At 38.7% G+C, this 24,951-nt stretch overlaps 1 protein-coding gene across 1 annotated transcript; it reads left to right on the top strand.

The window, feature by feature from the left end:
* The first annotated feature begins 4,938 nt into the window (after nt 1-4,938).
* Nucleotides 4,939-23,922, top strand: LOC121868784 (40S ribosomal protein S27). Its single transcript, XM_042369697.1, has 4 exons — nt 4,939-5,086; nt 15,756-15,864; nt 21,564-21,674; nt 23,803-23,922. The coding sequence occupies exons 1-4, from the start codon at nt 5,081-5,083 to the stop codon at nt 23,829-23,831; spliced, it is 255 nt and encodes an 84-aa protein (XP_042225631.1). The 5' UTR covers nt 4,939-5,080; the 3' UTR covers nt 23,832-23,922.
* The last annotated feature ends 1,029 nt before the right edge of the window (nt 23,923-24,951 follow it).

The following is a 24,951-nucleotide window of genomic DNA, read 5'->3' as shown; positions in this document are numbered from 1 at the left end:
TGTCAGTTGGTTGAAAATGTTCAAAGGAGTGCCACCAGAATGGTGCCTGTGTCCTGGTCACAATGACGGCTGATCTGTTTGAAAACTGATGATTCATATTATACTTCACGCCCACAAAACATGTGGATAACTGGTGAGTTATCCCCAGGAAGAAACGCGTTTTCCCTCTTTTAGGTGCCAACCATTTCCTCCATAAGTCCCGCCCATTTGGGGAACACAGTTGTCAACGTATATATTCCACTTTTACTGGCAAGCTCAATCTCGAATTAGTTTATGTAAATCAACTTAAGAAATTCGCCAAACCCCTGTCAACTGAGGGTCATCTTTGAATGTGTAACAGTTGATTCTTATGTGATTTTTGTCAATGCGTGAGTAGCCACCTCTGGCAACTCACGGCGTATTTAAACCCAATCAAGCTGACCAAGTACTGAGAAACTATTGCCCAACCCAACACGCACCTGACTCTTGACCTGACTTTGGGTCCTGCCACCTCCTCGCCGCATCCAGGCGAGTTGCTGCTGCCTCCAACTTAAAACCCAAAATAACGCAAGCGGTGTTTAGCCACGGCACCTTTCTCTCCTTCTAAAATTCACTTCAATCCTCTCTTTATCCTTCCCCTGAACCTCCTTCCCCCCCCTGTCACTAGCATTTAAGTCAAGTCAAGAGGATCAGCCTTCCTTGACGTCCTCCAAATTGTTCTCAGGTATGTGTGTTCCCCGCCGATATAGTCATTCAGTTTAACTAAGTCAATTTAGCGAATATCAGTGTTCATGTTGTGACAGTGAAATTGTCATTTACCCAGTGTAAGAATTACTATAACGTAAATGTCGTCTGTCGTTGCTAGACGAGAGATTGTTTGTGATTGAGTCATCATCAGCCTTCCTTGACGTCCTCCAAATTGTTCTCAGATCCAGTGTGTGGGCTATTTGAACACCCCACCGGCCGCCTGGGGTCAGTGGCTACCTAACAGTTAGCTGTAGTGGACGATGTCGCTGATTTGGCAGGATTGAACTGCAAGTCCGCATTTTGGGAAATAGATCCCAGACTCTCGCCACGTGTCAGACTACAACCGACCACAACAACTGTCTTCATTTGTTGAGACGCCAGTGTTCTACCCTGGGACACCCCGTACAGTTATTTGGTCCACAGTGTTTGTTGTATATGATTGGGGATAATTAACTGGAAATAATTATCCCATGTTGGGTAGTGAACCCATGAAATTGTTAATATCAGTATTCATGTGTTATGGGTTGTGAGTGCATCCATATGTACTACCAACAGTTATAGTGAAGTACCATATGTAAGTTTGTCTTGTAGCTGTATGTACAGTAATGTAATGTATCACCAGTAATGTGTGAGAAGTAAGAGTATCCACTTGGAATGGCAGATAAGTAAAGCCAAGGAGTTGATCCTTGTAGCTGTATGTAATGTGATGTACCACCAGTAATGTTGTAGAAGCCAAAGTATCTAAGTGGAATTGCAGATGAGTAAAGCCAAGGATTTGGACCTTGTAGTTGTGTTAATGACATCTTTTACCTAATTTACTTTCATATTAATAATCCATTTCTTTGAGTATATTAGGGGTATTCTTTTCCCGCAGTATTTACCTTTATTTTCCGCCCAAGTGACTTGATACCAGAATTACAGTACCCATGTGCCCTAACCCTCGCCATGCTACCAAAAGAACTGAGGTTATGAAGTAACTATGTAATGAAATATTTAGACAGAGCAATTGAAGGAAATAAGACGCCAAGGTCGCTGGCGGGAGCGGGAGCCGCCAGGCCGGCGCGGAGGAGGTGTTGCTTGCTGGTGGCACTGGGTAGAAAGAGGCTGGTCACAGCGGTGTCAGGTCTTATAAGGCAGGAGTAGGCGTGGGTAGATAGTTGAGCCCCGCTCCGTGGGCGGCGCTGGAGGCGTAGGCTGGGGAATTCGAGGTTTGGTGCTTGTAGGGGAGGAATCCACTACAAACAAACGGCCTTGAGTTGCCAGCTATCTCCAGCAGTGTTCGAAGATTCTTGAACGAGACTGTACCAAGACATGGCAGAATTCCTTCCCAAAATTCCATTTTAAAGTGGGTTCATATTTTTGTGTTCGCGGTAGTGTCGTGAATAGATTTGTTGGTCTTACACGTTCAGTTCACGCACCAGAGAACATTGCAAGAGTGATGAATGCAGTGCAACAGAGTCCAACGCGCTCAACAAGGCGACTGCTACTGCTTTGGGCAACGTAAACAGAACCCTACGAAGAATTTTACATGAAGCTGTAAAGTTTCACCTGTATAAAATTCAAGTAGCCCAAGAGCTTACAGACTAGGATAAAATTTCTCGATTAAATTTCTGTACTCAATTCTTGGAAGTTTTGAGTAATGACGAAAGAATTTTGAATGTTTTAATTATATCAGACGAGGCTGTAGGGGTATCGAGATATTAATGTTGTCTAGCACTCAGGATGGAAGGAAACTCTAATGTGGTTTTCTTGTGTAATATAAGTTATATGATAGACAGTCTGGTGCTGGAGATGCCGTGTGGTGAGGGGCTGCTTGGTAGAGACGTTCGGTGAGTAGCTTGTTGAAGGAGGTAGATGTGCAGGAGCTTCGTTAGAGAAGATGTTGCCTGTTGCTGGCCTCCTGGTTGAATAAATGTTAACAGCTTGGAGCTTGCTGGAGGAGGTGTTGCTTGTTCAGGAAAATGGGCAGAATGAGAGTTGGTTGGTGAGGAAGATCAGAGAAGGACAGCTGGTGGGTCGCCATGCTCGCTGGCGGGAGCGAGGGCCGCCAGGCAGGCGAGGAGAAGCGAAGGCAGCCAGGCAGCGTTGGAGGAGGAGGTGTTGCTTGTTCAGGAAGATGGGCAGAATGAGAGTTGGTTGGTGAGGAAGCTCAGAGAAGGACAGCTGGTGGGTTGCCATGCTCGCTGGCGGGAGCGAGGACCGCCAGGCAGGCGAGGAGGAGCTAAGGCAGCCAGGCAGCGGCGGAGGAGGAGGTGTTGCTTGTTCAAGAAGAATGGTCAGAATGAATCTCAATGGAGAGACAGAGCTTATATACCCAGCAGCAGCTATGAGTCATGTTGGGAAAACCCGAGAAGTCGCCGGTCTTTTGGCTCGGTTGCTAGGATACGGCGGCATTGGAATGCGGATACGCTTGGTTGCTAGGGAAGACCGTAGCAGCTGGTGGCTGTGGCTACGCAGTTGAAGGCAGTTGTAGGGGAGACGTTCACTACAAGGCCCATTTTAATCTCCGGCTACGTTAACAAGCTCCACGAAAAGCCTCTTCACAGCAAGAGTTCTGTTTTGTGTGGTGTTTCTCCCTTTGGTTTTATTGCGCCTTATTTTTTCGAGGAAAACAACCACGCTGTTACCGTGAATTCTGTTCGCTTCTGCATCATGCTGGACACTTCCCTCATTGTGGAACTTCTAAGGATGATGTCCGACTCGATTATATGGTTCCAACAAGACGGCGCTACAGCACGAGCGAGGGAAACCATAAAGAAACTGAGGACGATGTTTCCAGGCCGCTTAATTCCGAGATTTGGAGACATTCATTCGCTAGCAAGATCACCTGACTTAACAGCCCCAGACTTCTTCTTATGGGGTTCCCTTAAATCTCAAGTGTATGCTCCTCATCCAGAATGTATTTGGGAATTCAAAGACCGCATCACACAAGGAACTGCAGGAATTGATCGCGTTTTATCAAGTGAGTTATGCTGAACTTCAAGGGAAGATTACGGCAATGCATAGATTGTTGTAGAGGTCATCTAGAACATGTAATTTACAAACGCTAAGATTGATTGTATTCATTGATTATTTTCCTTGAAGTCTGGGTAGTTAATGTCTTCTATAATTTGTTTTTTTTATAAATCAACGTTTTTATCTATTCATATCTACATACATGCTCACACATTATATTTAGAAAGACTCATTCAAACTTCTTAGATGAGAGACGAGATCCCAGCATGCAGCAAGCAAGCAAGCAATAAGCATTCCTTCTCTGTATTGATAGGCTGAGGCACTGCTCTGTATTGATTGGTTGAGGCACTGGAACAAGTTCCTGGAGTTACTGCTCAACGTTCTGGATATGCTAAGTTGCTCAAACTCTGATAATGTTTTCTCGTAACTTTATTAATTGTCTGTTCTTACGAGATAGATTTACATAACCTTTTCGGATAAATTGAGTTATTTCATGCCATTTGGGTATACTTGGCTAGTCTTGGAAAAGCTGTTTATGCTTATCATGGGATTCATGGGGAGCATTGATATAAAAATAAAACTTGTGAGCAATATTCACCGCTGCTTGATAGGTTGACCCAGATATTTTTTAAGAATCCCATTTAATTTTCTTATTTATATGAAGTGATTATAGGCTGTTACGATAACAGAATATGAAAATTGATTAAGCATAACTGTGTACGGAGGGGGGGGAGGGAACACTATTTGTTTGCCCCCCCTTACTTAAGTTACATTACGCAGTCCTCCCAGTTTGTAAATGTTATGTAAATGCATTAATGTAACTGCGTCATAGTGTTCTTCAGGGGCGAAGAAGTTATTAATGCAATTTGCATTAAATCACGTTATGTAACTGAACAATATGGTGTAATACGGGCAAAGGCCTGTCGTGGGGCAAAATAAAGTGTCACAAAGTGGTGAAATTATCCACGAACTCAACACGATCGTACACGTCTTGTTTAATGAAAATGCCAAATGTTATAATATAAATAATAATTATAACGAATTTATGATAATTTCAATAATCTAAATTCAGATAATGCACGTGTATATTATCTATGAATGATTACAGAAGAGTAATATAAGAATTATAATGTAAAAAAAAAGGCAGTTTTGTTTAGGCTGACATGCGTACCGGTAGTTCATTTAACTTGGCAAAATTATTGGTAAATTTTCATTTATATTTTACATATAGGTCGTATATATTTGTATTAAATGACTGAAAAATATTTCTTTAGGACAAAAATTCTAACTGAGAGTACATGTGGATTATATGGCAACATAAGAGCGCATCCCGAGTCTCATTTCCTCCCGCCAGACGCTCTTCACGTTCTTTTCGTGCCGATAGAGGAATACACTAAACATGCCTGTGAGTTTTCTAAGTTTTGTGTTGAGTTGTTGTGTTGTTGGGTGAGAAGAACGGTATCTTGTACCATTAAATGTTAAGGTTTTATCGTATAGTTATAGTGAAGTGTATAGAAATGTATGTTAATAGTGTGTTTATACTGATAATTAAGACCATGAGTGTGAGCCACAAGCATGTTTGGGTTAACGTGGTAGCGGCCATGTTCACGGGAATAGTTTTATGTTATTCCTGTACATGTTAATACTGTACATGTTTAATTATTGTGAAAGCTAAGAGTACCTTAGATAAGTTTTCATTATATTTAGAAAGGCGAAAGGGTGCAAGGTGGCAGTATAAGTTTTGATAAGATAATAGAAACGCAGTAGGTGGCTCCTCGAGGCCAAGCTGGCAGTAAACATTTGATAGTGTTTGTGTGGCTTTACTGTTTATCTTACACACTAATACTTACTGTTAATTCGTCTTTAAGATCGTGTAGGCGATTCATGGCTGGGACGTATAGAAAATCAAAGTTCAAGGTTAGAAGCCCAAGAATAATGTGTTCCAACTTTTTGCTTGATGATATTGTAAAGTGAGATTGGTAGTTTGAGGAAAATTAAGACCACACATAACTATTGAGAGAAAAATGGTAAATGTGGAGACCATTAGCACCAGAAGGACTCTGGAATTGCAGGTCTTTGTTTACATGCCAAGAAACGGGTGTTTTTTGCGATTTATATTGAATTGCATTCATTAATTTTTCTAGAGAAGTAATTTGGATAGTAAGAAAATTTAAATGACAATGCACAGATTAGGAAGTAAGGTAAGGTTAGGTAGGTTAGCTCCTGTTGGGGAAAGGTGTAGACAGTGGCTACCACCAGATGGAATTGTCCGAATTGGTCGACATTTTTTACTACACACTACGTTAATGTCATGATATTAAACACAAAAATGGAATCGACAATCCATAGAACCTGATCTAACATGCCCAAAGGTTGTGTATGTTAGGGCAGGTTTTATTTGGTTCTATGCATTATTAAAGGGAATACATACTAATTTCATATTAAATACTAATATAATATGAAATACGAAAATGGAAATGACAATGCATAGAACCTAATAGAACATGACCTAACATACCCAGGATTTGTTCGGTCAACTGTATAAATCAAAGGTTAGAGATACAATAGGTCCCCTTAAAACTACGACAGGAGAAATGACTGATGATGTGTTAGAAATGTGTAGTACGTTAAATAGTCATTTTCGCTCAGTATTCACAAATGAAAACCTAGCACAGTTTCCAGAAGTTCATAAGGTATATAACGACAGTATAGAAAATATGTTGATGAATATCAATATTACTAGTAATGATGTGCTTAAAGTAATTAACAAACTGAAGCCTCATAAATCGCCTGGTCCAGACGAGGTATATGCTAGAATATTAAAAGAATGTAGAGATGAGTTGAGTAATCCATTAGCAGTTTTATTTAATAAGTCATTAGAATCGGGCCTAGTGCCAGAAGCTTGGAAACTTGCAAATGTAGTTCCGATTTTCAAAAAGGGTGATAAATCAATAGCATCAAATTACCGTCCCATTAGTCTCACGTCAATCATAGGCAAGTTGCTAGAGTCAATTATTGCTACAAAAATCAGAAGCCACCTTGAAACATTCAACTTAATTCATTCTTCTCAGCACGGGTTCACCCAGGGACGTTCTTGTCTCACAAATTTGCTTAGCTTTTTCTCAGAAGTATTTGAAGCGGTAGATAATGATAAGTCATATGATATAATTTATTTAGATTTCAGTAAAGCATTCGATAGAGTCCCTCATGAGAGATTGATAAGGAAGGTAGAAGCACATGGAATAGGTGGATCAGTATTAAAATGGATTAGGTCATGGTTAACTGGTAGGAAACAAAGAGTCAGCATAAATGGATTAAAGTCAGACTGGGGTGCGGTCAAAAGCGGAGTTCCCCAGGGATCTGTATTAGGCCCTCTGCTGTTTGTTATATTCATTGATCTTGATTTAGGCATAACTAGTAGGATTAGTAAATTTGCAGATGATACCAAAATGGGAGAGTGATAAATTCAGACAGTGACTTTGAACACCTTCAAAGAGATCTAGATACCTTACATGAGTGGTCAGTAGACTGGCAAATGAATTTTAATACTGATAAATGCAAGGTACTACAGATAGGGAAGACGAATACAAACGTTAAGTATAAACTAGGTAACACGGAAATAGAAAACTCAGTTTGTGAAAAAGATCTAGGTGTATTTGTTAGCAACGACTTGAAACCTAGAAAACAATGTATTAGCGTTCGCAACAAGGCAAACAGGATTCTTGGGTTCATATCTAGGTCTGTGAGTAACAGAACTGCTGACGTTATCTTGAAACTTTACCTAGCATTAGTGAGGCCACACATGGATTATGCGGTTCAGTTCTGGTGTCCTTATTATAGAATGGACATAGATTCTTTGGAGAGAGTACAAAGAAGAATGACAAAAATGATCCATAATATTAGAAACCTTCCATATGAAGAAAGACTGAAAAGCTTAGGCTTACATTCATTAGAGAGGCGTAGAGTTAGGGGAGATATGATAGAGGTGTACAAGTGGGTAAGTGGGATTAACAAGGGTAAAATGGAAGATGTTCTGAAGCTCATTAATAACGAAATAACTAGAACAAATGGCTTTAAATTAGATAAATTCCGATTCAGAAAGGATATAGGCAAGCACTGGTTTGGTAATAGAGTTGTGGATATGTGGAATAGACTACCGAGTGCTATAGTAGGATCGGGGACGCTAGGGAGCTTCAAGACGAAGTTGGATAGGCACATGGAAGTGCTGGGATGGGTGTGAAAGGGATCTGCCCTGTATGGGCCAGTCGGCCTCCTGCAGTATCCCACTTTCTTATGTTCTTATGTTCTATGCAAAAATTTTAAATGTTTTAATATAAGGTATTATTGTGTTTACACACCGTTCATTCCTACCACTAATCTTTCATCATATTCGAATAAGAAACAGAAATGGAAATCTTAAACAACTTACCTTAATATTAAGGTTTATATACATCAGGCATCTGTGGACATAATCTTAGGTTGGCGTGTTACATTGAAAGAAGTAGTTCGTAATATGTAAGAGAATTGTGACGGCTGTTAATGGTATTCAAGACAATTAAAAGAGAATGGAATCAGTCAAAAAGATCAAGTAGAAGTAAAAATGTGACACACTTAACATAATTTATTGGTTCTATATAGATATGAAAAGAAGGCTGAATGCATTTAATAACTAAAAAGAACAATAGACCGGTATTAACTTAATGTAAATTTAATAAAGATGCGAATTTATTTTATTAAAAGGATCAGGATTAATGATACAGAATTTATAAACAACGGACAATACCGGAGGCAGGGAAATTTTGCTGCCTGACTCATTAAACATATGAAAATGAATTTTTTCGTCACAAATGCACCTAGAGACTTAATTTTAATGCCATAATATCAGTGTTTGCGGTGTTTTTACCCCACAATTTCCCTCATCTATAATGCCCTGCCCACTAACAAGGAATTTGGTAGTTGGATAGTGTACTTAAAAAATTCCCCCCAAAATGGCTAAAATCCCAATATAAAGTTGTTTCTTTTAATATACTTAAAAACATCAAAACAATAAGTACAGCAAAAATCATTTGAAATTCAACCAACTCCTTCTGGTGGTAGCCATTGTCTACACCTTTACCTCGGGTTGTAATAAGTTCTGTCCATTCTTGCTTCCATTTTCATGTTCAGTTCCAGGCAAATAGTATCTCGAGAAATTTGAGTTCAATTCCATAAGTTAAATGTCACTGAACAAAATTTGGGTAATAATTCCACAAACACTGGCAAGTGATTTAAGCATGAAACTTTTTTTCATATGATTCTGGGTCGTAAACCGGTGTGTGTAAAATAATGGCCCAGATAAGGGTAAAGATTTGTCTTAGGTCGAATGTGGAACTTCATACTTCTATTTATATAGGGATAAAGAGCAGAGAAAAATTATTTATTCTATTACATTTCTGTCACAAATTTATGTACGTTTTAAATAAAACTTAATGATAAATGTATATATTACAGCAACCATGGAATTTGAAGGGAAAAGGGTGGTTTTCTGATGGGCTTTGATGTGATTAGTTCAAATTTGACCTTCGTTTTTGTCGGAAATCACTCGTTTGTGATTTAGCCCCCCCCCCACAATAGTTATATTGATTACGTGTTCCGAATTCCCGGTACTCTGTGCTTGCAAACTTATACTATATAACCAAACTAAATTTTACCTAACAACCTAGCCGGGGGCTCGACCCCCGGACCCCCAAATGCTATGTAATAACCCTAGTCGCGTGGTCAGCCTCCACGAGAATATAAATACCCTGTACCTGTTAGAGTATTTCTTACCTTACTCTGAGTCCGGGACCAGAATAAGTTGTGGGTTCCTCTGTTCTCTAAAGTTTCTTCATCTGGGAATGAAATAATACAATAACCTTCCAATAATTGAAATCGCACCCAGCCCGATATGGCTCCATGTTGCAATTAATTAAAAATGTCCCGCATCCTAGCACCCACGCCGAATTTTGAACGCTAATTGGTTGAATCAAAAGTGGAGATTTTTGTTGGCAACTATCTCCTCGGGACCTGGTGACTTATTAGGCTTTAGCTTGTCTGTTTGCTTACTAACATCATTACTAGTCACTGCTATCTCGCTTAATCTATTTTCTTCACTATCTCTGTAAATAGTTGGTGTCTCGGGAATCTTGTTTAAATTTTCGTTATCAGTTAGCTCGCCGGTATTGGTCCAATCTTTTCTCTTGTTTTAGTTTGATACATTTTAAAGAATCCCTTGGGGTTTAACTTTGCCTTCCTTGCTACCTTCAGTTCATTATTCCTCTTTGCATTTCTTATCACGGTCTTAACCTTACTGGCCAATACCTTATAATAATCTCAGAGGTAAGCTTCACGATTTATTCTCCAACCTATAGCTTTCATTTGGCCGATAATATTCTTTAAATAATTATTTATCCATTTGGGGTCATTGTTATCTGATCTGGGTTTTCTGTATGGTATGTTCTGCCTTTGTGCATTAACTCATTATTTAAATTGTTATGGAACTCGTCAACCTCAGATCTCGTGATCAGGTCATCCTCAACTGTCATTTTATGAGGGTGTCGTTGTCAGGTCTCTGGGTAAAGTGAGGTCGCTTCCTGTGGGTACATTGTTGCGGAATGTCAACCTCAGATCTCGTGATCAGGTTATCCTCAACCGCCATTTTGTGAGGGTGTCGTTTTCAGGTCTCTATGTAAAGTTATCTTAATTGTGAACCAAATATAAAATTATATACAGTATATAAAGGAAAGAAAATCACCTCTTCCAAAAATGTACATTAATATATTAATAAGGTAGAATGAAAGGATAAATAATAACAAATCAATCCCACCCCCCTTATAATCTATGCTGTTTTTTATCATTGTTCTTTTATCGTTTATGCAAAAATGTGTAAACATTTACTTTTTAGTCCGAGTTGGGGTGCCAGTGAAGTCGGCCCTTGGTGACTTCGGCCCATTTTGGTAATCATGTGGGGTGAGGTCAACAATGATGTTATCAGTAGGGATTTAAATATAAGGTTCTTTTTTCCAGTTAAAAGGAAAGATATTCAATTTTTTTATAGAAGTCCCTTAATATACCATTATTGCATTTTCCGAATCACAAAATTAGTAGTTTACTTGTTTTAATATTTCATGTAGATCCAGAATGGAATCGTGGGCAGGATAAATCTCGATAAAATCACACAGGAAAAGGGAAACAATGGAGCACCTTAGCTTTTGTCTTTATTCAAGACATCTTCAGAGGCAACTGCTCTCTCTCTCTCTCTGGTTTCATTTTTGCAGTACCATATGTATCCTCATATGATGCATGTCTCGGTGTAAAGTGGTCCATAATCAGTACAGGTACTGTACGGTAATTTTATAACATGAAAGTTGCATTTTTATCCTTAATTTCAGGTAATGTAAACAAGAAATCAGATATTGACAAATACAGGTACTCCCTGACTTACGACAGGGTTAGGGACCGACATCCAGGTCGTAAGTCGAAATGGTCGTAAGTCGGATATGCTTAAATAACACATAGAAAATAAAAAATTTTGGTCTCTTTTTCTTCTCAGCACCACAAAACACTCACTTTTAAGCTTGCCAGCCATTTTAAAGTGAATTACAGATGAAACTATTGTCTGTGTACTGACTTTGGGACTCAAAAATATACATAATTTGACCACATTTTGGTACGAATGAGGCGGTCGTAAGTGCGGGTGGACGTAAGTCGAGTAGGTCGTAAGTCGGGGAGTACCTGTACTGCATTGTATATTCGCCCAAAGGTTAATTCTGTACTGTTTAAAAAATCTAGAGCTTGTGAATGAGTATGACAAAGCAATTGTTCTTTGTTTATGTTATAAGATTGTTGCAATTCATATTAATAATTTTTTCTGGAATATTGGTTTATATAGAACCTCTACTTAAAGAAATATTTTAAGTACAGTATTAAGCTACCATGATTGGAGATCTGCATATCTGTAGACCCAGCTATGCTTCTATATGCATGTGTTGGGGGGAAAATGTATGCAAAATTATACAGGAATCTTATTAAGCATAGTTGTGCTATTCAGCTATGTTGAAATGTAAGATACCCGACAAGAATTATGTTAATTAAGTAATTTTTGGGTGGAGTTAATTAATATTGGATACCTGAACTATCTGCAAGTGCCTAATCTTGAAAAGGTTCATATTTAACCCTTAAACTGCAGCTATGGGGAAAAAATGGATGATCTGTGCACAAAACAGGGGGCCTCTGGGTTACGAACGAGTTCTCTACTTGAGGACGTTCTTAAGTAGGAAATGTACGTAAGTCGGAACACATACCCTATGTGCGCTATATCACAGCCCAAGTCCTTTTATACATCTCAAATCACTTAATTTAAGAAAAAAGAAGAAATTGAATGACAAAATATAAAGAAATGTAAAAATTAAAGTTTAACACTTAAAGAATACAGTGACCCCTCGGTTAACGAACTCAATCCGTTCCAGAAGGTCGTTCGTTAACCGAAAAGTTCGTTAACCGAAACCATTGTTTCAATGGGTTTTTGGGTAATTGGTTCCAGCTCACCGAAAATTTCCTAAATTCAACAAAAATGGTAGAAAAGTTCACTTACTTTGAGGTGTGTTTGTAGAAGGCTCCTGGATGATGATGATGATGATGATGGGATTTAGAATGGGGGTGGAGGAGAAGGAAGAAGAGAAGGCATTGGGGTGGAAGAGAAGTCACCCCTTGGCGCCATTTCACCCATAAAATTTTAGCTCTCTTGGTGTAATTCAAGATTATTTTCTTTAGATCAACACTGCACTGCATTATATATTGTCAATATGTAAAATATATTTCAAAATCACCAATAATTTGCTTGGAAACACAGAAAAAAAGTGTTTAGTTGAAGAGAGTCTCAAGCAAGATGTTACCTCCAGTGAAAACAGAGAGAGACTAACGCCTGTTTGCTGTGTTAAGAGGCTGGATGCCGCGCATTAAACTAGTCACTTTACCTTCAATTATGTTCAATAATCGTTAAAATGACTAAAAAATTGAATATTAAACTTTTAAAATTATTGAATAGTATAAACTTCTTGATATTTACTAAAATAGTAAGGAATTTAAGCCCTAGAACCGATTAATGTATTGGCGGACTGATACTAAAGCTGGTTGCCTGGTCAGTGCAAGCGAAAACATGTTGAGGTCGGTTCGTAAGAAATTCGTTAACCGAATTTTTGTTCGTTAACCGAATTGAAGATCCTCATGGAAGGCAGTTCGTTGACCGAAATTTCGTTAACCGAGGCGTTCGTTAAACGAGGGGTCACTGTATTTAATTCAACCAACTTTCACTTCCATTGTAACTGTTTTCCATTTCTTGGATGCACTACTATCACTTGCATCAGGTTTGTGTTTGGGAGCCATGATGAGGGCCAAAAAAGAGTTAATAAGCAAAATCAACAGTTTGCACTGGGTCACATACGTTAAGGCGGTGAAGGTAAAGAGTACTGACGCGCCCTCCTTCAAGGCACGTGGCTGGGTGTGACTTATGTCGGATTTAAAAAAAATTGACCTTATGGGACCTCATTCGTGCCGACGGGTGTTTGTAAGTCAGGGGCCCCCTGTATGTTGAATTTTTTTCATTGTTTAGTTCTTTTAAAAAAAATAGCCCTTACGCCCCGGGCTGGGGTGCTGGTGGCATTACCCCCCACGCGGGGTAAATCGAGAAAAATCAACTTTACCAAAAATATTTTTTAAATGATAAAACAAAACAAAAGAAAGTGAGAAAAACTATGTATTGACCCTCTAGAAACTTCCCTGGGGGCCACAGTGGCGGGAAAATGGGAGCACGTAGCGAGGGAGTTATGGGGACAGTGTTGTTTTGTTACGAGCGCTTGTGGTTATACGCACTTTGCGGCCATTTTCTGCTTGCCTTTGTGTCCGGGATGGCCAGTAATGAATATGTATATTGATCATAATACTTATTTCCTATAGCTATTTCATTTAAAATATTTTATTTGCATTATTTTTCATAAAAAGTGCTCGGCGACACAAGCAGCCTGTTGTCTGGCTGTCTGTGTTTGGTAGAGCAAGTGATGCATAGAAGTAATTATTGGAATAATAATTTCACAAATAAATAGTCATGCGCTGGTTAACGTCCAAACACATATACGTCCGTGCCCCGCCCCCCCCAAAAAACACTTCCGTGACGCCCTGACGGAGACACGATGATCCTCCCCATAATGGCCAGATATTATGTGTTAAAGGGATATCCTTCCTTCCTTCCTTAGGCATCTGCCTCCAGGTGTAATGTTAACCTACATCTATTGAGGATAAAATCTTTCATCTACAAATTGACAATAACACATTTGCTGTAATCAGACATATCTAGTTGCCTCAACAATTGCAACCCCAGTTGCAATTGGGGTTGCAATTTCAAGTTCTGCGTCATTACTAAAGAATAACGAAGTCTCTGGTGCACTCTAAGATTAAGAGAAAACGGAGGACTCAGGCATCCTGAAGCGAGAGAAAATGGACTCCTATGACGGGGCACTCAAATAAAGATAGACATAGCTACATGTCATGTTTTGTGGACTACCCACTGTACAGTATTGAGCGTACCCTTTTCATCACTTTGTAATAAACCTAGTCATGCCTATGTGTGTGTCTGATAATTACCATAACATTATATCTTTAGTGGGCCTGAATGAAAGCGGTTGTACAAACACAAGCACTCACAGACCTGACAAGTTTTACCAACCATAAAGACAGTTGAAGCTTTAAACATCACTCACAATGGATCTTGAATATTGCAACTGTAATCAGACATATCTAAGCTGCCTCAACAATTGCAACCACAGTTGCAATATCAAATTCTGTTAACCGGCGCATGACTGTACTGTATAGTACATTTATAACATAATCATGGCATTATTTTCCAGTAATACTACACTACAACTGCACTACTTTTAGCAATATTACTTTGATACAACATGATAAAATGGACAAACAGTGAAAATTAAACAAACAAAAGTAGGTGTATTTAAATTCCAGAAGTTTCCCTGTGGCCGATCGTGTGGCGTGACAGGCAAATAGTCACACTGGGACCTGATAATCCACTCTGGTCTTCAAATTAATACCGCAAAAAGGCGCGCATTCCAGTACTGTACGTCGATTGGGGCGTAGGGGTTAATGAAATTATAGACATGCATAATGACAAATTATGGGAAAAATTCTTTACTAGTATACAACTCGCTGGTTAATGTATTTCTCAGTGTGCAATCCCATTATAATACAGTAACATGCAATAATGGTCAGGCAACCACTTCCCTTCCTATCATCCTCAGAAACTGCAAGGCATAGAAATTCCACTTTTCATGCCTGATAAAATGCTGCTGAGCCTACTGCACACATGTGCACGCATTTGTATGTCTCGGCAGGAAAGGAGTGTGTCGACATTGTCTGCAGTTTAAGGGTTAACATGAAATGCTAGGGGTATCGTGTAATTTTGATAACTTTCAAGCTTAAAAGGTTTTTGGAAAGGGAACAATGCTGTTTTGAATTTCAAAATCAAATGCAAGTTCTTTAACTGTCTCATTTGGTTATTTTTATTGAGAAACTGTGTTATTTGGTTGTTACTGCTGATTAGGCCAAGAGGGAATGTAAATATCAGGAACGGTGGAGGCCTTCAGTGTTGGTCTTACTGATCTGCTGTAGAGGTAAACAGATTGACAAAATACAAAAATTTAAATGGTCTGTACAGTATATTCAATTTGTACATACATGTATTTAGTATTTTTACTGGGAGGTTTGAAGTGACATAACCATACTCTGTTAACTGAGGAATGCAGTGGCAAACAGGCACCTACACATTCAAATGTTAAACTGGTCAGTAATTGTGTAGACAAGTAATGGCTTGGAAAAACAAGTGTAATGTTCATGTACAGTGCAGTACTGTACTGTACTAGTATTTTGTTTACTTTTGCTGTATAAAGAATAAAGATAGTGATATTACCTTGGGTTGTGCTTTATTAATAGCTGAACTTCTGCTCTTACATCTTTTCTGTATTTTAATAATAGTCTTACCTCAATTTCAGCTAGCTAAGGATCTTTTGCACCCTTCACCCAGTGAGGAGAAGAGGAAATGTAAACTAAAGCGTCTTGTACAGCACCCAAACTCCTACTTTATGGATGTTAAGTGCCCAGGTTAGTTGGGTAACTACAATAGTTTGTTTTTATTACACCAAAGTATGACAGTATATATATACAGTACATGTACTGTACAGTACTTATTTACCATCCACAGTACAGTATAATGCTTCTCATATCTGATTCCTTACCATGCATCACTCATTTGTTCATCATCATTAACTCAAACTCATTGGGAAGCTTCAAATATAAGGGATAAACAAATTTCATAGTTTGGGTCAATAGCCTAATGCAGAGTCTTTGAAACCTATGTTAGCCTAAAATTAAGGCTGATGCTAATCTTATGGATCCCTACATCTATTTCCTAATTTTATCAATATCAGGTCTCGTAAGTTTGCCTTGTAATGATTGAAAATTGTGATTTAATGAAAATCTTAACCACAGTCATGAGATAACAAGACTGGTGCAATTTCTCAGCCATCGCTAGAGTAGAGACAATGTAGCAAGATTGTCATGACCTCTATGTTCATACACTTAGCTTTGGGGAAATTAAGCAGTATGGATTCATACAATTAACCACCGTGAAATCTTTTTTTATTTATTTTTTCTCCCCATTGTGGTGTTCGGTAAGCAATTGGGGGGGAGGGGGGCGGAGAGCCGGGGGGATGGATGGGGATACGTGATGCACTTGATGAATGCTAATTGTTGCATTTAAGTTTTATCGTGTGATTCATATCTCAGTGTTAAGTGGTCCATAATATACAGTAATATTAAAATATGAAATTTGCATTTTTATCCTTAATTTCAGATAATGTAAACAAGAAATCAGACATAGACAAATACTGTACTGTATGGGACTGTATATTCATCCAAAGATTAATTCTGTACTGTTTATAAATTCTGGAGCATGTGAATGAGTATGACAAAGCAATTGTTCTATGTTCATGTCATAAGATTGTTGCATATCTGCAGACCCAGCTATGCTTTCTATATGCATATGTTGGGGGGAAAATGTATGCAAAATTATACAGGAATCTTATTGAGCATAGTTGTGTTATTCAGCTATGTTGAAATGTAAGATACCCGACAAGAATTATGTCAATGAAGAAATTTTCAATATATCAAGATTTTAGACTCGAGTTAATTAATATTGTATGTCTACTATCCTCAAGTCTCTAATCTTGGATAAGATAATATTTAACCCTTAAACTGTGGCCATGGAAGAAATGGGTGCTCTGTGCAGAGTACAGTATGTGGAAAAAGTGTAATTGTTCAGTTCTTATGGGGGGGGGGCAAATTGTTATTTTAATGAAATTATAGACATAAATGCGTCATTACAGAATATGGGGAAAAATTTATTTACTTTTCTTACAACTCACTGGTTGATGTATTTCTCTGTGCAACCCCATTATAATACAGTAACTTGCAATAATGGTCAAGGAGCTTCTTACCTTCCGCCTTATCGCCCTCTGAAACAGCAAGCCGTAGAAATTTCACTTTCCATGCCTGTTAAAAGCCTACTGAGCCAACCAGTGTGAATTTAATACAGTATACCCTTCCAATACCCAACTAATTCATGTAAGCCCTTACCCCTATTGAGAGGATATCCTTAATAAGTGGGTTTCCTTATTTTCCCAGGGTAATACAATAAAAATTCACATCATTCCCAAACATTTGAAATGCTCAACCCATAAAGCCTCCACCAGTTCTGGTAAAAGTTGTCCTGTCATGCCCAGGGGAGGGTTAAAAGGTGTACAAAAAACGAATACTTGCATAATTTTGCACTCTGGACATTTAAACTTTCAGCTACTGTATGTATCAATGTGTGTGGCCGCATCTCTGGGAATTCCCTGGGACCTCTCAGGCATGCGAGCCAAATATGAATATAAAATTATTTTTATCTATTTTGCATTGAAAAATAGTTTATTTATTTCCTCATTACTCACATGCCTACCTGCCTGAACAAAAAATTTGTTGTTGCTTTCTACCTGCTTACATAAATTTTATATATTTCTATGAATTTTATTGATTTCTCAAGAAAATCTAACAAATTATTTAGATAAACTCTTGATAAAAAAATAACATGATAATGGCAACACATCTAGCACCTACGTGTGTGTCACCACACTACCTCACGTCACCAAAACTATATGATGTTCTTTCTACTGTAAGTTAGATACAAAAGAAATATGCCAAAATATAAAGACACAGAATAAAAGTGGTTACAACCTCTAAGCTATGTAGTGAGTGTGTCAAGAAGATGGTGTACAAGGGAAGGCCTGAGATCCAATTTTCCTTCTGTGGAGCACCATCTATTAACCTCATCCCTCGACCTCTTACTTCTAGCTGAACTTCAACTGACCAAAGCAGCTTCACCCAAACCTTTTCCATTCTCCAACTACAACCTTTATCCCTCTTTCCGTTCTAAGGGAGGTGTATGCGCCTACTGCAACACGTACGTACACCTATGGCTCGACTCACGGATCTTGAATCTTCTCTTTATGGTGTCATCTGGCTCAAAATATCTACCAATTATGACTATTTTTCTTTGTTTCCTCTACTGTTCTCCCAACTCTACCACTTATTTGGAACTCATTAGCTATCTCACTTCTTGCCATGAGTCATTGCCATCCCACACCCCAATACCAAGATCCTCTACCTAGGGGATGTCAATGTACATCACATAGAGTGGCTTGGCTCCTTACTTTATGATCTGGAACAAATAAACACCCGACATGTGTTCTTGGTCGACACGATCAACTTGATAACATGCTATACCTCTAACCCCTCACACTGTTCATATTCAATATCTGCCCCCTTGGGTTTTTTTATCACAATCTTATTTCTGTTTAATCAAACTGGGCATGACCACCTCCCCACCCCCCCTCTAAACGTCAAATATGGCACTATCGGAGGGAAAACTAGCAATCCTTGCGAGAATTCTTATCTGACTTTCCTTGGGATGAATGTTGCTTTTCCACTTGGGACACCTCGGTATGTGCTGACAGCATTGCTGGGGTTATACAGGGTGGCATGAGTGCATTTATCCCATCTACCAAAACATTCACTTTACAATCATGGTTTGATCACTCCTGTTCTTTTGCATGTAGGGAGAGATGGGGTGTATCAAGTTATGAAACTATCCTCCTATTACCCACTCCTCTTTCATTACTTCTAGGAATTGTTGTAAGGCTATTCTTCATAGGGCCAAGCGAAATTTTATAAAAAGAAAGACTACTGTCCTGACTAACTCATCCTCTAGTACGTCTTTCTGACCTGATAACTCTATAGCCAACTCTCCCCCCGATATAGCCAATCTCTTTGGCACCTTATTCTCCTCTAACTCCACCTTAGATGATCCCAACTCCATCCCTCCTACTCCTGCTACCCCTACTGAACCTATGCACTTTCCTATAATCTCCACTCATAGGGTTGCTGGTGTATTATCGAGGATGGATGTGAGCAAGACGCATAGACCGGACGGAATACCCCCTCGTGTTCTGGGGGAGTTTGCTGAAATTCTAGCCCGTGCTTGCTCACCTCTTTTGCCTTTGCCCCAAAACCCAAACTTTTCCTTCTTCTTGGAAGCTTGCCTTAGTTCAGCCCATCCCAAAGAAGGGTGCCCATTCCAATTCCTCTCGCCCCTTTGCCTTAACTTCATCCCCCTCTGAAGATTTTCGAAACTATCTTAAACTCATTTCTCCGCCACCTTGAACGCTTTTCTCTTTTGTCGGATCACCAATATGGCTTTCGCCAGGCTAGATCTACTGGTGATCTGCTCTTCTACTGCGCCCATCTTTGCTCATCTTCTCTTAGGGATTATGGGAAACTTTCGTCGTGGCCCTCGACATTGCCAAAGCATTTGACAGGTTATGGCACAAGTTTTTGCTTTCTAAACTTCCCTCTTATGGTTTCACTCCTCCACTTTGTTCTCTAATTTCTAGCTTCCTTGAGAACCGATCCATGGCAGTTGTTGTCGAGGGATTGATTTCGCACTCTTCCTCTACCAATAGTGGTGTCCCACAGGGTTCTGTTCTTTCACCTACTCTCTTCCTTCTTTTTATCAATGATTTTCTTCACACTATGACTAATTCTATCCATTCATACGTTGATTCTACTCTTCATTCTTCTTCACATTTTTCCCTTCTCCCTAATTCTCAAACTAGTTCTGTTTCTGGAGCTGATATCATTTCATTTATCAATGCGGATCTGTGCAGCATCTCTGAATGGGGAGGTAGAAACTTGGTTAAATTCAATAGTAATAAATCTCAATATTTACCAATTACACTTTCCAAATTAGATGATCTCCCACCAATCACTTTTCAAGATGCAATCATTCTGCCAAATTCTAAAATAGATTTGCTAGGCCTCACCATTTCCCCTAATATGTCATGGAAGCCACACTTCCACAGCATTGCTAAAGCCGCCTCCCGGAAGCTGGGAATGCTGTACAGATGCCGTAGCTACTTCACTCCTGAGCAATTGCTTCAAGTATATAAGGGATTCATTCGTCCTAACTTGGAGTACTGCTCTCTTATCTGGGGTGGTTCCTTTTCTGTCCAACTGTTAGATAGGGTGGAATCAAAGGCATTTCGTCTTATTGAATCTCCTTTAGTTTATATTCTTCTTCCCTTTTCTTCGCCAAAACGGTGCTTCACTGTCTCTCTTTTACAGGTACTTTAACGGACAGTGTTTGGTGGATTTAGCATCCTGTGTACTGCTGGCAAGGCTGTGAGCTCATAACACTCATCGTGCCTGTGGTGCCCACCGTTTCTTTGAGGATGTCAGTCACACTAGAATAACCCATTATAGTACATCCTTCTTTCCTCACACATCCAAACTGTGGAATGCTCTGCCTCCTCCTGTATTTTCGTACTCACTTCAAAAAGCTGGTTTTCCGGCATGTTCGCGGTGTAGATAAATATAATCTTTTTCTTTTCTATTTTTTATTTCTTTTTACTCTTATCTTCTCGCCCCGTTGTGGGTCGATGACCTGTGCCCGGGTGGGCTACTTCCCACAAGAAAAAAAAGGCCAGCTCTCCCTCACACCCCCACCTCCTACCCACTCAGGTGTCCAGGATAGTTGCCGCTAGTCCTGCTTTTACTTATTTATGCTGTAAACTTGTCACTAGTGTATGTGGGAGATTTGTAAGTACAACAACATTTTCAAAATGGCAGTGACGCTATAGTGACAGTGTTGTCCTCTCATTCTAAAATGGAGATGACAATGGGTTAATCGCGGAGCCCGACCACCCACCTTTTTTTTTTTTTTCTAAACAATATTTTGCTACTGCAGTCAATACAGTCACTTGTGTGCAGACTGTTTTCTCCAGTGGATTTAAGGCACAGTGTTTTAAGGATTTGAAGCTAACCCACGGTGAAATTAGAATGTGGTGGAATCTTCAGCTCCTCATAGACTCGTTTGTCTAGTTTGGGGATTTTATTTCCCCTTTACATTTCCTTTTTTGCTTTGTTAAATTCAGTTCTGTCAGTTCTATCACTGTTACACAGGAAAAGGAGAGGGTGAATTTGTAATACTGTATGGTATAATTCGCACTACTTCAGTGAAGCATTATATAACTTTGTTTTACCTGAAGCAGCATTAATTTTGTTCTTGAGCCAGGATTTAGATTAGTTGTTTAAACTAGTCATGTGTATTGCATATGTTCCTTCACATTATTCTGATATGGATTAAGATTTGTAAGTACTGTACAAAGATTATTACTCAAACTCTGTACAACATTTTATCTTTGCAGGATGTTTTAAGATTTCAACAGTGTTTTCACATGCCCAGACAGTAGTTGCGTGTGTTGGGTGTGCAACAGTTTTATGCCAACCAACAGGAGGAAAGGCTAAACTTACAGATGGTATGTTAATTTAAATATTTAAGAGTTTTTACAGTAAGTTCTAAGTTTCCTTGCATAAAGTGGCTCTTAAGAAAAATATTTATCTAAATGTTTAAATTTATAGATTGAGGAACATTTATAGAAGGATACTTAGGGTCATTTACAGAGTACCCTGTATGTTGAGAGGGGAGGAAGAGACTCAAGAATATATACTGTAATGTGTGCATGTTTTGTTTTTGTCTTTTGTGGATTTGGTAGTAAGATACTTGAACGGTAGAAAGAGATGCAAATTTGATGAACAGTGACATGGGAAGTGATTACTATAGTAGTAATGTATTGTATTGGAAAGAAAAGTTAAAGGCTTGTTAGAAATGTTTCCTCATTTTTTTTTACATGGTGCAGAAAGATTTTGTGCACCAATATTGAGGCGGTGTGCAGATGTGTCCTGCTAGTAATTATTATTATTTTTTTTTCAGTAATAAATGTATTTATTTGATACTTTGTATGCATATTTCGTTTTCAAGCTGCATTCTCAAGGAGTGTCAGTTTTCTAGTAACATACAGAAATTGTAACTAGCACTTTATATTAAGGGGAACGTCCGGTTGAAAATTAGAAATTTATGAAAATATTCAGAAAAATTCCTGAAGAAAGCTGTTGCCTATGGTAGTATGCTAACTTTTTTTATTGCGTAATCCGTAATACAGTATTTAAATAATAATAATTAACTGTTTATTGAAAAAGTTCTTCAGCCCAAAGGCTGAAAATATACATTGGACATAAATGACTTATTACATACATTGGTGGATTAACAAAAGCCTTCGTTAGAGAAAGGTAAAGGAACATCCAGATTAATGTAGGTGTTGAACAGCAAACCACATAGTGTAGTAGCTCCCTCCCAGATAGTGTTAGGAGGGACCTCACGTGGTGTAGTTCCCTCACAGATGGTGTTATGAGGGACCTCACGTGGTGTAGTTACTCCCCCAGATGGTGTTATGAGGGATCTCACGTGGTGTAGTAATTCCCTCACAGATGGTGTTATGAGGGACCTCATGTGTAGTAATTCCCTCACAGATGGTGTTATGAGGGATTTCACGTGGTGTAGTAATTCCCTCACAGATGGTGTTATGAGGGTCCTCATGTGGTGTAGTAATTCCCTCAGATGGTGTTATGAGGGACCTCACGTGGTGTAATTCCCTCACAGATGGTGTCATGTAGCTATGCATGATTGCTCTACTTCCCTTTCATTTAGAGGGCCCTTCTGTTTACATAGGAATGTTCTACTTCCCCTTCATTTAGAGGGCCCTTCTGTTTACATAGGAAAAAAAGGTAGAAAAATATTTATAATAATATTTTGGTGTAAAGTAATACCAATCACTTGGTGAAAGTAAGAATCTGGCATCTTTCTCAGCTCGTGAGTGAGGTACGATCGTGAGTTGCCCTCAAGCCACTGTTATCGGCCTGTATCTCAGAACTAGTTTTTCTAACCTTCAAATCCCCAAGGCTCTGCCGATTATGGGCCGATTCTAATAAAACAAAAATTATGTAGTAGAATAGCATACTGTTCATGGCATAACATATGTATTTTCTTTATATTTGACTTTGTTTATTATTTGCTGATTTGTCTTTATGAATGTTTGGAGGAAATAATGGTAAGTTATGAAAAAAATTCATGCACCTAATACGAAAGCAATAATTAGAAATATCTATGTTACGTTCAAGAGTAAATTACCAATATTCCACGTGAATTTCAACATAATTTAGTGAGAAGTTATGGAGTGCGCTGCTGCAGGTGTTTATTCATTATTCATAGCTGGAAAATGAAGTGTACAACACTGATGGATTGTTGTGCAGGCACATAACCTAAAGGAAACATTGCTTGTGAGAGAGTTTGGAAGACTGTAATAAGTAAAGATTGGAGGCAGATAAATTTTTGCTCGAGTTGAAGAAGCAGAGCATTTCTGAATGGTGAATGTATTGTCAAATTAGATAATAGTAATAACATGTATATTGAGCCACTAATTAGTGAAAAATATGAAAGTACTGTACTTTATACTGTAGTGATTGAATCCGGGGAAATTTGATGGTTTTTTGCTAATTTCTCTTGTGCATAAAAGTAGTGTTTATTTAACATTTTGATTTTTTTTTCAGGATGCTCATTCAGGAAGAAGCAGAATTAAAAATGATGTGAGAAATTTCCCTCCCAGTGCTGCCTTTCCCCCTGTCATTATGTACTAAGACAGCAATAAAGATTTCACTGAGAGGTAAAAACATTTTAGCTTCATTTTCCTTCAATGCACAATGTCTGTATTTAATGTTGAACAACATAATTAACCCGTTAGTACATAGTCTAATACAGCACTCTGTATGTAGATCTGTGTATGTGAGTGGCATTCTCTGACTATTTAAGTAGATCAATGAATTTGATTTTTAGACTAACTGCAGTGTCTGAAATGATCTGGGGGATTAGTGTAGGTCAAATAGGGCACACGGCAACCTCTCAAGTTGCAGCAAGAGTGTGAGACCACCTCTGTGTGTAGGCCTTGGTATTATATCATACGTGTGTTTTTACGTATTTTATATTAACTAAAGAGGGTTTCTTTTTTCTTTCTTTATCTTTATCATTTACTTGTACTCATCCATCTGTTACTGGGAACTCAATATTGTTACAGGTATTATATTAGTTGGGAAATATAGAGAGATATCTGAGTTCCTAAATTTTTTAAAACAAAAGACATGATATGAAGTTAAATGTATTATCCCTATTTCTAACTAGATATACCCTGTGAGGAATTTCGCTATATACCTGTACGATTGCAGAGAAACATCCATAAATTCTTACCGTGCCCAGTATTGCTGCCGCCCCCACAAAAGATGCCTGCCCAGACTCAACACTAAACTGACTTGCTTACATTAGCTGTAGGGAGTACATTCTGAGTGTTCAACCAGAGTCTGTCTTTTAAAGATGCTTATGCATTTTTTCCCACTGATTGGCTCCTTCACAATATGGGCGTAGTCAAGTAAGTTCTATGGGCGGAGTTATCTTCTTGGCACTTGGTATAGGCCTATGGTCACCCATGAGGAGGTGACGAATGGTGATGAATTGGGGTAATTGTCGCTTGACAGGAACTAAACACACCGGGCCCTACAGGTTAACTTGAAAGTTCCCGCACTACTAATGTATGTGAGTAGTAAATGTAGTGAGATGCATTGTTGCCAGTTTATAGTGTAAACACTATTAGTATGAAGAAATATACTTGTAATTTATACACTTATCATCACTGTAATAAATAAATTAGA

The sequence above is a fragment of the Homarus americanus genome, unplaced genomic scaffold (genome assembly GCF_018991925.1).
Source record: "Homarus americanus isolate GMGI-L3 unplaced genomic scaffold, GMGI_Hamer_2.0 scaffold30535, whole genome shotgun sequence".
In the NCBI taxonomy this organism is placed as follows: Eukaryota; Metazoa; Arthropoda; class Malacostraca; order Decapoda; family Nephropidae; genus Homarus; species Homarus americanus.
The sequence above is the reverse complement of the archived record's forward strand: the minus strand, read 5'-3'. Positions and strand labels throughout refer to the sequence as shown.

Bases quoted from the DNA above. Each gene is read 5' to 3' on its own strand.
- LOC121868784 (XM_042369697.1), top strand. The intron at 15,865-21,563 runs GTTAGTTGGGTA...TTATCTTTGCAG, and splicing joins TATGGATGTTAAGTGCCCAG to GATGTTTTAAGATTTCAACA. The intron at 21,675-23,802 runs GTATGTTAATTT...TTTTTTTTTCAG, and splicing joins AAAGGCTAAACTTACAGATG to GATGCTCATTCAGGAAGAAG.